Source organism: Phyllostomus discolor, chromosome 8, assembly GCF_004126475.2.
Source record: "Phyllostomus discolor isolate MPI-MPIP mPhyDis1 chromosome 8, mPhyDis1.pri.v3, whole genome shotgun sequence".
In the NCBI taxonomy this organism is placed as follows: domain Eukaryota; kingdom Metazoa; phylum Chordata; class Mammalia; order Chiroptera; family Phyllostomidae; genus Phyllostomus; species Phyllostomus discolor.
This window is the reverse complement of record NC_040910.2, coordinates 100,754,540-100,770,596: the sequence shown is the minus strand read 5'-3', so window position 1 is coordinate 100,770,596 and position 16,057 is coordinate 100,754,540. Positions and strand designations below refer to the sequence as shown.

The 16,057-nt window shown below is 48.3% G+C and overlaps 2 protein-coding genes across 2 annotated transcripts; both read left to right on the top strand.

The window, feature by feature from the left end:
* Positions 1-898: 898 nt before the first annotated feature.
* On the top strand, positions 899-7,195 carry LOC114502903 (nucleoside diphosphate kinase A). The gene is made up of 5 exons (XM_028520170.2): positions 899-1,004; positions 2,738-2,867; positions 5,380-5,481; positions 6,025-6,137; positions 6,875-7,195. The coding sequence occupies exons 2-5, from the start codon at positions 2,742-2,744 to the stop codon at positions 6,990-6,992; spliced, it is 459 nt and encodes a 152-aa protein (XP_028375971.1). The 5' UTR covers positions 899-1,004; positions 2,738-2,741; the 3' UTR covers positions 6,993-7,195.
* Positions 7,196-9,293: 2,098 nt separating this feature from the next.
* LOC114502902 (nucleoside diphosphate kinase B) lies at positions 9,294-12,947 on the top strand. The gene is made up of 5 exons (XM_028520169.2): positions 9,294-9,459; positions 9,840-9,969; positions 11,132-11,233; positions 11,785-11,897; positions 12,684-12,947. The coding sequence occupies exons 2-5, from the start codon at positions 9,844-9,846 to the stop codon at positions 12,799-12,801; spliced, it is 459 nt and encodes a 152-aa protein (XP_028375970.1). The 5' UTR covers positions 9,294-9,459; positions 9,840-9,843; the 3' UTR covers positions 12,802-12,947.
* The last annotated feature ends 3,110 nt before the right edge of the window (positions 12,948-16,057 follow it).

The following is a 16,057-nucleotide window of genomic DNA, read 5'->3' as shown; positions in this document are numbered from 1 at the left end:
ATCAAAATGCTCCTATGGCTTCTCAGCGTAGCATAATCTGGCGCTTCTCCAACTGCATTTTCAGCCACTGGACGCCCACTATTATACTCTGCTCTCGGATAATCACCGGACTTGCTCTCTTATTTCATGCGTCGCCTCCTCAGAGAGAGATTTCCTCAACCGACTTTTAAAATACTTTACTCCAGCCCTGACTGGTGTGGCTCAGGGGGTTGGGCGTCTCCCGCAGACAGGAAGGTTGCCAGCTGGATTCTCGGTCCCGGCGCAATCCCGGGTTGCCGGCCAGGTCTCCGGTTGGGGGGTGCGCGTGCGCAGGAGGCGCGGTGGGGCCGGCAACTGATCCAGCGTTTCCCTCGCACATCGATATTTCCCTCCCTCGTTTTCTCCCTCCCTTCCCCTCTCCCTAAAAATAAATAAAATCTGAAAAAAAAAGTTTACTCCTTCGATCTTCCCTGCCTCCCCTCCCCCTCCGACTTTCTAACGGCACTTACATAATGCGATATACATCTGTTTATGTTTGCTGCATTCCCAACCCCACCAGAAGTACCAAGAGAGTTTACTGCTATACCACCAGGTCCTAGGACAGTGGCAGGCACATAGTAGGTACTCGATAAAGAATTTATTGTTTGACAGACTGGAAAGAACGAGGAAATGTAAAGCCAGACGACGTGTCTATACCTCTGAGTCAGGAGCGCGTTCAGACTTCAGGCAAAGTACGAGCGCCACCTCCTGGCAAGCCAATTTGCTCCAGGAGGGAGAAAAAAAAAGATGGCCGCAGCCTGCCGGAAGAGCAGCACCGGAAGTTAAATATCTAAAAGTGCTCCCTAAAATGATGCCCGACTCACAAGAGGAAGCGTGAGCGAGTGGTGCTCTGCAAAAAGGGCTTTAGGGTAACCGATCTGAGCAGAAGGGTTCCGCCCGTGCGGGTGCTGGGAACCACGTGGGGCCGGGGCGGGTTTCCGGTGCCGGCGACAGGAGGCGGAGTGGAAGTGCCAGCAGCTGGAGGGGTGAGAAGGGTTCAGGGTCCTGAGAGGAAAGAGAGAGCAGTGGGGTCGGGGGCGCGGGGAGGTGAAGGAGTCGTGTGAGTTCCGCTCCGAGAGGTGGAGAGAGGGTTTGAATGGGAGGGAAGGGTAGGAGAGCGTCTTTCAGCAGGTGCATACCTGTCAGCACACGTCCACGTGGATTCGCCTTTGTCCGAGGCTCGTGGCTGCCTTTCCCTTAACGCCGCGACTGCAGGGGTTGTGCCTTACTTGTTTTTGTCGAGCGCAGTCGTGAGCACGGAGTTAGCGCTCAGTATATCATTGCAGAACGAATGACAAGTGTATGTCAGGGTGGGCGTGGAGGGACATTTATAGCGCCTATTTCTGGCTTTTAAGCCACATTTTCTCTTGGCGAATCCATGCTTGTCTCGAACATCCATCGGAGGCTCTTCTCCAGTCTTTGGACTTTGTCTCTTTCTTGGAAGGACAGGGCGATTATCACTTAGAACCTTTTTTTTTTTTTGCATTTGTTTAGTGCGAGGCCCTGTGGCTAGGTGTCTGCCCAGGGACAGACAACAGATCACTGGGGAAGACAGACACACAAACATAAAATTCAAATGCCTTGTTAAGGTGCTATAATAGGTTAACTAAAGTATGGGGAGATAGAGCCAGGAGATGCTGCTGCTATCCATTTGAGAAATTGCCTTTCAAGGTGAGAGGCCTCCTTTCTCGTCCTGTGGAGGCAGAGCAGATCTTGAGCGCAGCTTTCTCTGTAAAAGGAATGATCTGGAATAGATGCTTTCTAGGCTTCCATCCAGCGTGGTGTCCTGTATCAGATATTACTAATGGCTGCAGTTCCCCGCGCCCCAATCCAGTGTTTATTGGTTAGTCAGATCATTCATTACATCTTATCACGTAGCATAAATTGCATAGGGTTGGGAAATCTGGGTTTTGGCCTGCATTCTGGTGCCATAGATCTGTTTCCTCATTTGTGAAATGAAGGAGATTGTAATGAAATAATCTCTGAAACTCTTTCCAGTTCTACTACCATGATGTAGTAGGTGAAACCATGTTTCACACTGCCTGGGATCAGAGGTCCCTTTCATATTAGTGTAGTTTTTCTCTTTGGGGTGATTAAGGTATATATATCTTAACAGGGGATGTAAAAAAAAATATATATATATACACACACACACACACACATACATACATATATATATATATATTTTACATCCCCTATTTTAGTTCTGCCACAGTGTTGGGTACACAGTAGATATTTAATATAAGTGTATTAAATAAAATAGAATATGCTCTGGCTGGTGTGGTTCAGTGGGTTGTGCACCGACCTGTGAACCAAAAGGTCTCTGGTTTGATTCCTGGTCAGGGCACATGCCTGGGTTACTGGCCAGGTCCCTGAAGGGGGCGTGTGAGGGGCAACTAATCGATGTTTCCCTTGCACACTGATGTTTCCCTCTCTTTCTCCCTCCCTTCCCCTCTCTTTAAAAAAAAAATAAAATCTTAAAAATAAATAAAATAAGATAGAAATTATAGCTTCTGCCTTTGGACTCTTTTCCATTCTGGAATATTAGTTTATCCATGAGAGGACTGAGGAGGAATTGGGTTTTTACTAGAGAGACTTGGAGTTGACATGAAAAATTAAATCAGATTTATGGGGTAATCCGCTTGGGAAGGATAATGATGTAGGCAGGATATTTACTGCTGTTTCGCTGATGAGTGCTGTCCCACCTGTCGATCCCCAGGACCATGGCCAACAGTGAGCGCACCTTCATCGCCATCAAGCCTGATGGGGTCCAGCGCCAGCTTGTGGGGGAGATCATCAAGCGTTTTGAGCAGAAGGGGTTCCGCCTCGTTGCAATGAAATTCATACAGGTAAGTGGACTTTACTCTTCCTATTCCTATTCTTTTGTAGGACAAGGGATTGTTGTAGGTTAACTTTTCGGTGACCTAGAGCATAGCTGAGTCTTGAAACAAACCAAGATCTTTGGGACTTTAAAAAATAGCCTCCCCTTTCCCTTAGCAATGCAGAGTTGTATATTTACTACAGGACTGTGATTTCTTTCCTTCTTTTTCTTTTTTTAAAGATTTATTTATGTATTTATTTTGAGAGAGAGGGGAAGGGAGGGAGAAAGAGAGGAGGAGGAACATCAGTGTGTGGTTGCCTCTCACATACCCCCTACTGGGGGCCTGGCCTGCAACCCAGGCATATGCCTTGACTGGGGATTGAACCAGCAACCCTTGGTTCACAGGTTGGTGCTCAGCCACGCCAGTCAGGACAGGACTGTGATTTCTGACTCAAAGCTTTGGTCATGGTTGAGCTTTGCCTTTGAGCTTCCTGAGCAGATAATTTTAGACATTTTTTCCTCCTCCAAAGGAAATCTTTCCATCATCATTTACCACCCACTTACTGTCTAGCATATATGAGGCACCATCAAGGCGTGTGGGGGAAAAGTTTGGTTTTGCCCCCTAGGAGGCCCATCTGAAACAGCAGGGAGCAGACACTTTTGCAAAACACCTGAAAAGCAGTATTTCAAAAAATGCACCGGTTGATTGGCCAAGGACCCTTCTTCAAACAAACCTGGGAAAGGAGAATTCACATTCTCAAAGAAAATACATTGGGGGACAGTCTTTTTTTCTATTAAAAGAGTCAACTTTGGACTCTTCTAGTGCATCTTAAATTTAGTTTGATTTACAGCTGATTTCCTATGTGATGTCTAGAAAAACTGCTGTAATTCTCAAGGGAGTAAACTGACGTTAATGCTGAGGGGAGAGCATGATGGAATGGTTAGAGCCGGGTGCTGGACAAGCAGTGCCTTTCAGAAGGTTTGCATTTTGTGTTAGGTTTGAAGGCAAAATGAAATCAAGTGTAGTTGATCAGACACTTACCATGTGCTGGGCACGTGTGTTTTCTCATCTAGCCCTCATGGTAACCCTGAGAGGTGCTTATTCCTGTTCCTGTGGTTCTTAGTGACAGGAAGCTGAGACTTGGAGGTTAAGTCACGTGCCTGAAAGCACATAGTCAGTGATGCAGCTGGGGTTTTAACTCAAGTGTCTGAGCCCCAGGCTTGGTGAAGAGTGGGAGGAGGGGTAGCTGCCATGAGTCTGCAGGGTTATTTGAACCTGATGTGGAGGACGGAGTTGAGGGAAAACTTGAGGTCCTCCCCTGCCCCCCAGAAGCCTGCTCTGTTTTGCAGACTAGAGAAAAGAAAAGCCAGTTACTAGCAGTAAGAGAGTGTTCTGGTAAGGGAAAGTCAAGGCAGTGTGTGTGAGGAGACAACCTTTAATCCTCGATTCAGATGGAAAGGGACAGTGAGGATGACCTGCTAACGTGGAATGAACACATGGCTGTGTGGGTTTACTTTGGCAGTGACCTTGTCAATGGGGGCGGGGCCTGAGGATGTCCTGGACGTGCTTTTGCACAGCAGATCTCCACATGTGGGTGCGCGTTACTGAAATGTGCAATATGCTTCACACAGTGCAGTACCGTGAAACTGAAAAAACTGGAGGAACTTGTTAGCCCCCTGACAAGTCCATATGCAGTGGCAGAGAGAGAACACGGTTGAGTTGAGTTGGAATTGCTCAGCAGATGGCCTTTACTTTAGTTAAATTGATTTTTTTCTCACATATCAGCCTTGTAATGTGAGAGGTCTAACTCATTCTTCAGAATTATTTATTGCTAGATGTCGTGAACTTTCGGGTGGTTTGCAAATGGCTGTGAGAATTGCGTGATCACGACCCCAGCCCTTCGTCCCCTGAGTCAGCGTGAAGCGTCCCTGGCTCAGTTTGCCTCTGATCAAATGTAAAAACCACCTTCCTCACTCCCCTCTAACATTTTAGCTGAGACTTCCTCTGGGAATGGAAATGCATTGCATTGTTAGAGTTCCTGTCTAAAGCAAGATGACTGAATATGAATGTAATATTCTGTGTCTTTATCTGATCAGTCAGGGTCAATGGGGCAAAATTGGTACAAAGCTGAAGCGGCTTTGGTCCTAGTAGTTTTTTCTTTCTCTTTTTTAAAGATTTTATTTATTTACTTTTAGAGGGAGCGGAGAGGAGGGAGAAAGAGAGCAAGAGAAACATCACTGTGGGAGAGATGCATCATCTGGTTGACTCTTGCACACCCCCAACTGGGGACCCTGGCCCTCAACCCAGGCATGTGCCCTGACTGGGAATTGAACTGCCAACCTTTTAGCTCACAGGCCGGCGCTCAATCCATTGAGCCACACCAGCGGGGGCAGTCATGGTAGTCTTGAGAATGAATTGGGTTATAACAGAATCAAGTAAGCTGGGAGCTCACATTTTAAACAGCAGGACGGGTGAGGGGGAAATAAGCACTGGTTCCTGGTTCTGGGGGCCAATTCTCATTGTCTGTCTTGTGCAATAGGCTTCTGAAGACCTTCTCAAGGAACACTACATCGACCTGAAGGACCGCCCATTCTTTACCGGCCTGGTGAAATACATGCACTCAGGGCCAGTGGTTGCCATGGTGAGTGTGCATGTGTGGGGTGTTGATATGAATGACTCAGTTGAGGGTGAAGAGTGAGTGTTGTGATTCATGCTTCTGCTGCCAGATTCTCACTGATGCAGAGGCAGCTGGGGCTGGGAGGGGTGGACAGTTAAGATATGAGTCAGGTCTCTGGCCTACTAAACACTACATCACATTTGCTCGCTGAACTGAAGACTCGTAGCTGGGAGCGATCAGGATGGGTCTGCCTGATTATAAGCCTCCGGAGGGCAGGACTCAACATAGTAACTCTTCAAATACGTATTGGTTGTCATCATTTTGCCACGCTCTTTTCTATAGAAGACACTGGGGATGCAGTCATGAATGAAACAAAGTAGGGACTTGTTTTCACAGCTTTCCTCGTCTACACATCTCGAAAGGGAGGATGGGCAGATAATGGATTTGTTCAATGAATGAATGTTGTTGTAAGGGGTTTTTTTACTTTTCTTTTTTGAATTAGTAGTCTTCAGGTTTTCTGCTGAGATTGGTTTTCTTCCTTGACCCTACCTTCTTTTGTCCTTGGAGGTCTGGGAGGGGCTGAATGTTGTGAAGACAGGCCGGGTGATGCTTGGAGAGACCAACCCAGCGGATTCCAAACCTGGGACCATCCGAGGGGACTTTTGTATCCAAGTTGGCAGGTGGGAATTGGTACTTTTTACCCTTTTCCAAAATCTGAGATGCAATAAGAATTTGGGTTCCTACAGCTGGGGAGGGCCATGATACCTTATGCAGATCAATTTTAAGTCAGTTCATTGTTTTTCTCTCCCTTAAGCTGGTGTTTGGCTTTGTAGGCTGTCTGCCTTTGGTCGCCAGCACCGCTGTAGTTGAGAAGATGTCCTCCTCTTTGGGGAGGACAGAGCCTGGGGTAACACACCTTGCTGGCCGGAGTCCTTCCTGAAGCCCCTCGCTGTTTGCCTCAGTGGTGCTAGGAAGGCAGGGTGCGGGGAGGGCATTCTTCATCCTACGTTAAAGGTAGTCGTGGGTTTTCTCCTTTTATTTTTCTTTTTTAAAAACAAATTTGCTATTTTTTTTAAAGATTTATGTACTTTTAGAGGGGAAGCGAGGGAGAAAGAAAGAGAAACATCAATGTGTGAGAGATACATTGATCAGTTGCCTGCCACATGCCCCCCAACTGGGGACCTGGCCTGGAACCCAGACATGTGCCCCGACTGGGAACCAAACCAGTGACTTGGTCTGCAGGCCAGCGTGCAATCCACCCCAGCCAGGGCGGTTTTTTTCCTTTTAATGTGAACTGAGGGCACAGGGTTTTTTCTGCTGTGGGTGTCTATGGGCTTTCTGGCAATGGGAGTGAGGGGGGTCCCCAGGGCAGTCTAGCCCCTGTGGTCTCAGTAACGTGTCCTCGTTCCCCACCCAGGAACATTATCCACGGCAGTGACTCTGTGGAGAGCGCGGAGAAGGAGATTGCCTTGTGGTTTCGGCCCGAGGAGCTGGTAGATTACAAGAGCTGCGCTCAGACCTGGATCTATGAGTGACGTGGAAGCGGCTGACAGTGCTGCTCTCACTCCACTCCCTCTCCCTCCCACGGCAGGGGACCAGACCGGAGCCGACCTACTTATTTCTGAGAGCTTCCTGGTTATCCGGAGGGACGCTCTTGGAGCTGTGAGTGCTCCCTGTGCAGTGTTACATGCTACCGTTCGATTAAAATGTTTCACCCCAACTGGGATTCATCGAGTTCCCTATTACGTGTTGCTGTATTGCTTTGTATTCTTTTTTCTTCCCATGTACTCTCTCCAGCTAACCTGAGTGAACAGAGAATATAAACACTAAAGGAACTATTTACAATGGCCTGAGAGATCACACATCTACACTCAAATCTCTGCCTGTCCCTGTTCCCCCTGCATCCCACGCATTCTGTCACCGAGCCCGTCAACGGGCATCTATTTACCAAGGTTCTGTTAGGTTGTGTGGGGGAGGAAGAAACTTTCCTCCATCCTCAAGGTTCTTTCTGGCTGCTCTCATAATCAAATAGACATGAGACAGTGTAACAAAAGAAGACAACCAAGTGTAAGTTCATGTGTATGCGAACACTGCATGCACGACAGGGTCAGAGACCCCCGTGCACAAGAGGTTCAAGGGCAGAAAGGAAAATGGATCTATATGACCTTCTGAGCTAGGCGATAAGAGAAGGCACCTGGGGACTTCAGAAGGTCACTGCAGGGAGAACACGTGTTCAGGAGTTAGTAGTTCACCCTGCTACATAGGTAGGTCAAACGAGGTTATCTCTGATAATCTCTTATTATGGGCAAGGGCCTTAATTCAGTTCCCAGTAGTTAAGAGAGAGGCAAAAATTTCTCTTGAGGCCTCGGCTAAAATTGCCTTTAGCTTAAAACAACACATACCACAGAAGCACATCTTGGGGCAGCTCAGTCTGAACCCCCACAGTTGCCAGGACTGTCCTGGGCATGGAGGAGTCATTGGAAACAAAAGGTATCCTTCCTGCTCTCAAGAAGTGCTCAGGGCCTCAGCGAATGGGGGAGTTGGGGGTGTAACTACACCAAAATGGAACGGCTATGTGCATTGTGGGCCTGGGTCCCTGGGATGGCCTCAAAAGAAGTGGAATAAATCTGGTAAATGCTTCGATTTGTTAGGACATTGATTTGGATGCTTTAACAGAGGCAAACGGAAAGTTACTTTTATTTAAATGTCCAAGCTGGAGATCTAATGCACGGTGCCCTGACTATAGCTAACAGTACCGTATAATGTAGTGTTTACTTGAATTTTGCTAAATCAAAAATTAAAACTAATAAACAACACACAAAACACATATGCACAAGTAAATTTGCTAAGAGGGATCTTACATGTTCTTACTACACCCCCCCAATAAAGAAACTGATAACTATGTTAAGTGATATTTATGTTGATCATGTAACACACACAGGGGTTTGCAAAAGTGGGTTTGCAGTTGTGAGCATGCAAAGCAGTCTATTGTCATGATCATAACCTGGGTCTTTTTCCATAAGAACAGCTGTAAACCTATTTTTGCCCACCCCTGTATGTGTATCAGAACATCGAATTATACTCAACTATGTCTTAAATATATAAAACTTTTATTTGTCAAATATGCCTCAGTAAAGCTGGAAAAAAAATTCAAGTGGGTAAGTAGGGCTGGTGATGAGCTAGGGGACTTGGTTCCAGTAAGAAAGAAGCGGTAAAAGGCAGAGGTTGGCACCAACCACCAAGGGGTGGGGATTGCGTGCAAATGGATGGTAGGCCTGATTTCTACAACAGTCTAGAATTTTGTCAAGGGTGTGTCTCAGGCTGAAGTGGATGACTTGACCACAGTTACGCTGGGTGGGAACAGAGCAGCTACTTGGGGCTGGAAACGTGGGGGTGGGGTGGAGGGAGACAGGCAGGAGGGAGCAGGGCATACCGTGGTTAACTACGGGGTATTTTGCTAAGGGGTTGGAATACCATCTTCCAGACGGGGGCGGGAGGAGGGCGGTGAGGGAGGCGAGGGCTGGAACCCGACAGAGCGAACGAAGGGGAAGACTGGGATTCACGGGGAGGAAGGGTAGGGACTGGTGAGTGCATGAGAGGGAGGAAAGAAATCTCAATTTTGGGTGTTCGGGTGGATGGTGAAAGCAGATGGTGTTGACCTGGATAAGAACTCAAGACCAGGAGCAGATTTGTGTGTGTGTGTGGGGGGGGGGGGTGGGGGGAGGAAGAGAGGAATTGGATTTAGACCTGCCTAGTTTTCACTTGTGGGACTTCTACGTGGAGAAGAAATCACTTCCTGCCCCAAAACCCAGACTCGCAAACCCGGGGCGTGGACAGAGGCCTCCCGCAGCGTCCGGTCGCCGGGTTGGGTGGCGGGGCCCTCAGGGGTGTGGCCGCCAAGCGCCCCTCCTTCGCGGGCGACTCTCAGCTCCGGTGGTCCGTACCCGTCTCCGCTCCGGCTCAGCAGCACAGCGCAGCTGCCGCCCGCCCGCCCGCTTCTCGGTAAGGCGATGGGGACGCTTCTCCCCCCCTGTTCCCCCTGTCTCCTCACCAGCTGGTGTCGTGTAGGGCGGATCCGGGTCTTCAGGCGCCCCTTGTCCGCGCAGGCCTCTGGGCCGGGTCCCAGCGGGAACTCAGGCTCCTACGGCCCCCGGGACCCTGGTGGGGCCCTCCACGGGCCTCAGGGGATTGCAGGGGGGCAGCGGGCCGGGGCAGGGGTAGAGCAGAGGCGCCCGGGCAGCCACGTGTCACGCAGTGGCGGCAGGGGGAGGGGAGGGGGGACGGGAGCGCCCACGTGGGCCCCTGGGTCCGGAGCGGGGCGCAGAGGCCCGGCGCGGCCTGTGCCGGCTACCCAGGACCCTTACCGGACCTTTCATCGGCAGGACCATGGCCAACACGGAGCGCACCTTCATCGCCATCAAGCCAGACGGCGTGCAGCGCGGCCTGGTGGGCGAAATCATCAAGCGCTTCGAGCAGAAGGGGTTCCGCCTCGTGGCCATGAAGTTCCTAAGGGTACGCGTCCCCCCCTCTCCCGCCCCCAGTAGCTCCGTTGCAGAGGTATTTGCATACCGGCAGCGTCTTGCCAGCCTCTCGCAGGATCGGAGTCCGCATGGCTGCTTTCACCCCCGCAGGAATCTCTTTGCCCCCTCCCCTGGCCCTCTGCCCGCAGACCCTTTCCGGAGGCCCGGGAGCAGGGACGCCCTTGGAAAGGTTAAGCGTAGGTAACGTGACTCCCGCTTTGGACAGGCTTCCTTCTTGCGGCTGCGTGGGACTGAGGCCTGCCCATCTGTCACTGGGGGGCAGCAGAGAGTAGAGAGTGAAGAAAGCCAGCGCCCCAGGCCCCTTCCCATGGCCCATGTGGGTCTACCTGTGCTTGGAAGGGGACCTTGGGATCCTTTTGTGTTTTAGCTTGCAACACTGAGATGAAGTTTTAGGTGGGGTGTGCCTTCCTCTGCCCTTTCTCTGCAGGCTTTGTTGTAATTGTCTTTTCCACATTAAGTTTGCGGCACACAGATCCGTACCTTAAGGGATAGGTATCTAAGTACTGAAATTTTAACCAAGCCCATCAGTGAAGAGAATGTTCTCACTTAACATCTAAAATGTGCAAGCGGGCGTTGTGATGGTCCAGAGGAGCCTACAGGACCTGCATCTGGCACATTTCCCTCAGTTGCACCAACACTTACCCCCCTAAGTCTGGATCCTCAAACCATCTACTTTAAGGATAACAGCCATAACGTCATTGATACTATGAAGCTGTCGTCATGAGCAGAGCAGTCTTTTGGTAAAATAGGGTCAGTTTCATTGTGGGATTAAAAAATATGCTTACTGATTTTAGAGGAGGGAGAGGAGAGAAACAGTGGTATGAGGGTGAAACCTCCATCGGTTGTCTCCTAGACGCGCCAGACCCAGACTGAACCCACAACATAGTTACGTGCTCTGTCGGGGAATCATACCCTCAACCTTTCAGTGTGTGGGCCAAGGCTTCAACCAACTGTGCCACACTGAAGGGCTGGATGATGGTTTTTTTTTTTTTAACACCTTATAAATGTGGGCCAAAATACTGAATTGGACTTTAAGAGATGCTGCCATGTTAGTGGGAATCTGAGAAGCTGATGGAGCCATATTCGAGCCTTTCCAGGGTAGTTGCTAATCGGTACCTCCTCTTCATTGCCAGGCCTCCAATGAACTGCTGAAGGAGCACTACATTGACCTGAAAGACCGCCCGTTCTACCCCGGGCTGGTGAAGTACATGAACTCAGGGCCTGTGGTGGCCATGGTAAGTGCATACTGGTGAGGAAGGGAAGCCCAGGAAACCGAGGGCTGAAAGTAACTGGCCTTGGTCAATGACTGTGTCATATTCCTTTTTTTAGATTATCTATTTACTTTCAGAGAGAGGGGAAGGGAGTGAGAAAGAGAGGGAGAAAAACATGCCAGAGATACATCAATAGGTTGCCTCTCGCCTGCCCCCAACTGGGGACCTGGCCTGCAACCCAGGCATGTGCCCTGACTGGGGTATTGAGCTGGTGGACTTTTTGGCTCACAGACTGGCACTCAGTCCACTGAGCCACACCAGCCAGGGCGGGATTCTTTAGTGTTGTTTATCTTCACCTCACTGGAAAGTTGCCAAGTTGGGTAGACTTTTTATACTAGCAATATGTCTGGGATGGAGTATGGAGTATTTACACAGCCACCTGCTATCTACTGGGGTTAGCTGATACTCATGTCACTGATTGGTTTGATTGATGGGTGCTGTTAGGTAGGGGTAAACGTTTGTTCCTAATGTCCTGAGTGGCAGACCTGATGCAATTCCCTTTCCCTACCGTCAAGGTCTGGGAGGGGCTGAACGTGGTGAAGACAGGGAGGATGATGCTCGGGGAGACCAATCCAGCAGATTCTAAGCCAGGCACCATTCGAGGGGACTTCTGCATTCAAGTTGGCAGGTAAGTCCTGAGGGGTGCTTATGACTTCCTCAAAGCCATTTTAAATGGGGTATGAAACATTTTTTTTGGCATATCCCCATTTTAGAAGAATTTGAAGTTCTAAAGTAGGTAGTAATTATCATCAGATGCAAATGTTTTTAAATACCTACTTCCCTAGGCTGCTTGTGCTACTTCATATTTTAGGCAAGACGTCATCACACGAGGGAGCTGCGTGCGATAGCAGAACAAGTGTGAGGAAAGCGTGCTAGCCTCGGCTTTGCTATTTGTGGCACTACGTCCGTGGGTCTGTCACTTAACCTTGTGGCCCCTCACCTATGCAAAAATCTATACAAAAACTTTACAATTAAGAGATTCCAATGGAATAAAGGGATTGTCAAATGAGCGTGAATGTCGTGGTTGGGCCTTGTAAATTAGTGTTAAGAAAATTCAACCGAAAATGCCCTTGATAATGAATGCATCATGTCAAGTTCAGGTTTTGGTCTGGGTGGGTTTGACTCTCCCTGTATTTTTCAAAATTGGAGAAGGAATGTTTTGTGACACAGCATTCTTGGGGTACAAGTACTATTTTGAAGGGTTTGGGGAAACCCGGAAGCATAATAAAGTAGAACCAAGGAATGTTTTTAACTAAGTACTTTTATGATTGTGGTTAAGAGGAGATACTTTGGGGGAAGGTTTATGCTTCCAGTGACAACCTGGCTGGAAGGTCTGCAGTGTCGTCCTTTGCTTTATCTGTCAGACAGACATTTGCACTTTGCAGCGTGTTAACTAGTATTTGTTCTTTCTCAGGAACATCATTCACGGCAGTGATTCAGTAAAAAGTGCCGAGAGAGAAATCAGCCTGTGGTTTAAGCCTGACGAACTGGTCGACTACAAGCCTTGTGCTTTTGACTGGATCTATGAATAAAGGGGTGGACAAAGTGTCAGTCCCTTTGGGCTCCACTTGGATGTGTTTCCCTGGACACAGCTATCCATTCCACTGACTTGGAAGCCATAGGATCGATTTTTGTTTTCTAAAGTATACTTACCAATAAAGCCTTTTGGAAAAGTGGGTGCAGCCTTCTGTACTTCCTTGGTACGCCGGAAGAAGTGACTTGGTTCTCTGGCTAGAGTAGCATTATCCAGAACTAATTAGCCCTGCTTATTATGGAAGAGTGATCTGATCCTCCTTAGCACCTCTGTACACCTCAAGACTCTAGGTGGGAAAGTAGCAAGGTTGGCAAGGACCACGCTGAGGACTCTTATCTAAGGAAGCAACCTAATGCCCCAACCTCTTTAGCTGATGTAGAAATGTGTACTTATTACTGTACAAGTCATTTATTTAAACTTGACAGTGAAACGTTCTGTCATCCAGATGTGCATTTCTGCTGACTGCAAATGGGCAAGTTACGTCTAAGGAAACGGGGGCCTAAAGACATCTGTAAAATGAGATCACTGCAGCACAGGCTTAAATAATGGATGTAAAGGAGGTAACCTAGTGCCCGGCCTACTGCTGGTACATGAATACGCTGCGCAGCCCTCCTGCTTTCTCTCTGGGGGGAAATGGTCCTGCCTGTTTCCTGGGCCAGAGCAGTGAGTGGTTACAAAGTTTACCTTCTCTGCTTTTAAGATGAATTTTGCTGGGTTGGCACCGATCACTGGGAGTTTGGCTTAAAAATTGGAGATGAATGAAACAGGTGGGTGTCTATGAATACCTATTATCTGTTAGGAAACAGGTGTAAGCTAAATGTCACTTCCACGTGAAAGATGTTTTTATTTCAGTATTAGATTTTTAATGCATACTGCTACACATGAGGGATAAGTACACTAAGCTTGATATAATCTCAAGTCAATTAGGGTTAACGTTTTCTAAATTATTTTTCAATTTAAAATTTAGCCAACTTGGCCTGGCTCAGTGTGCTGGGCACTGTCCTGTGAACTGGAAGGTCACAGGTTGAACTCCAGGTTAGGGCATATGCCTGGGTTGTGGGCCAGGTCTCCAGTTAGGGGTGTGTGAGAGGCAACCACTTAATTGATCAGTGTTTATCTCCCTTTCTTCTTCCCTTCCCCTCTTTCTAAAAATAAAATCTTGAAAAGGAAGGGGAAGGGATTAAAGAACATGTATGAATGACCCATGGACAGACAATGGAGCGGGGACTGAGGGAGTGAGGGGTGGGCTGAGCGGAGGGGGGCAAACAACTGGGACAATTAAAATAGACTAAATAAAAAAGTAAAACCTTACAAAATTTTGATCTCATGTTCATGGTGTATGCTTTCACCGCAATTTAGCAGTACAGTTTGATGACTAAAATTCAGGTTCTGGGGCCAGCCTGGGGATCTGCATTCTAGTATGTCCTCCCCTGTGACCCTCACCCACCCCGGCCCTGCCTGCCAGGGATGAAAATAAGTCTACCAACCAAGACATGATCTGCTTGGGGAGGAAAGGTGGCCCATCTCTCCAGGAAGGGCCAGGAGCCTGTTCCTCAGTGGGCTTTCATTGGGCTCAACTTGTACAGGAATACAGGTAAAGTTCATCAATCACTGTCAGGCAGTAATGATCAAACAATAGATAATATTCAAAGAATTGTGAGGGCTTATTCTGAGTCAGGGTCAGTTAGCTGAAGGGTCATAAAACTTTGGGAAACAAACTCATTCTATGCTTGGACCCTTAGCATCTACATCAAGGGTATTGGCAAAGCAGGTTTCCCAGGATTTTATGCATTCTTTCTTAGGCCTGATTGCCCTGGGGGAACCAACCCACCCTTTCCAGCACAGGGCTGCACCCACATCCTGCGTTGTTTCAGGCTTAAGTCAGCAGGGGAAGTGAGGCAGCCAAGAGATTAGGAGACTTCTTGCAGACAGAATGAGGACTCAGGCTATGTCAAACCCAAGGGGCAAGGGTCCATCACTCCCTTTTTCTATAGCCCCCTAAGTCCTTCCCCGAGGGCCCCTTTTCAACTGTGCCTGTCTTAGGTCATCCCTCCCTTGAGGATCTTACCCGTCACTGGCTAACCAGTCATCTGCCTGGGGGCCAAGCAGGGTGAGGTGAAAGGGGCAGAGGCAGTGTCCCTACCAGGAAGCTAAGCTTTGTCTCCTCAGTGGCTTATGGTCCTAAGGTCTCCTTACTCAGCCTTAGCCGTGGGGGGTTACAGCTTCTGAAACCAGGCAGGGCGGTTCCCAACACTTGAGGGAACAGAAACAAGTGAACATGTCAGTCTCCAATCCGAGCAGCTGGCTTCAGACTCCATGCTTTTGGCTACCGTGCTTGACTGCCATTATAGAGTTTTATAGAGTTACCCAAGTGACATGCCCAAGTCCTGAGTTCTCAGGGTTAAAGTCAAATTTGGAATGGTGGGAGCCGAGAGGAAGGATGGATGTTAGGACTTAATTTGGTAGAAGTAGAAGAAAGAGTCGAGTACGGTGCGACTGCAAGCACTGCCTCTGAGGAGGGAGAGTCAATGCTGTGATAGCGTGTGTGGTGCCAGGTGCTGGGTACATCGGGCTTCGTCAAGGATACACTTGTCTAACCGGGATACTGCACACCTGACACTAATACAGAATACTGAATGTAAACCGTAATTGAAAAATAAAGAAGTACTGCTTCTGGAGGGAGACTGGGTTTTGGACCTCATTTCACGTACCAGCTAGGCGTGTGAAGTGGACAACTCATGCAGAACCATTCGTGCTTTCAGTAAAGCTTTTGTTTTACACAGTACATGGATGGTAAGTGGGCAAAATCAGGTTTACAGTTTGTCATATGGAAAATAATAATGAATAAAACAAGAATCAACTGTTTCACGTGTTCACAACAGTAAACCTACTCTCGCCGACTCCGGTATTTAAAATACATTCCTCGTTTACACGATTACCTATTTGTTGGCAGAAGGCAAGCCCCAGGTTGGCCTGCTTGAGGGGCTTGGCACTAACTGGTCAGCAGGGCTACCCTAACGGTCTGTACAAAAGGAATAGTTTCACTGTTCCCCCAGTCTCAGGAGGCTGGGTAAACAGCAGAGTGCTAAAAAGTTACTTGTTTGGGGGAACACTTGTTCCTCTTAAAATTCTGGGCACAAAGTACGTTAGGAAAACAATTCCATAAGAGGCATGTAATGGTTTAAAGAAAAAAACATAGATCAAAACTTAAAAGAATATATGCATCAAAGCTTGTGGGTCAGGAATGAGAGCCA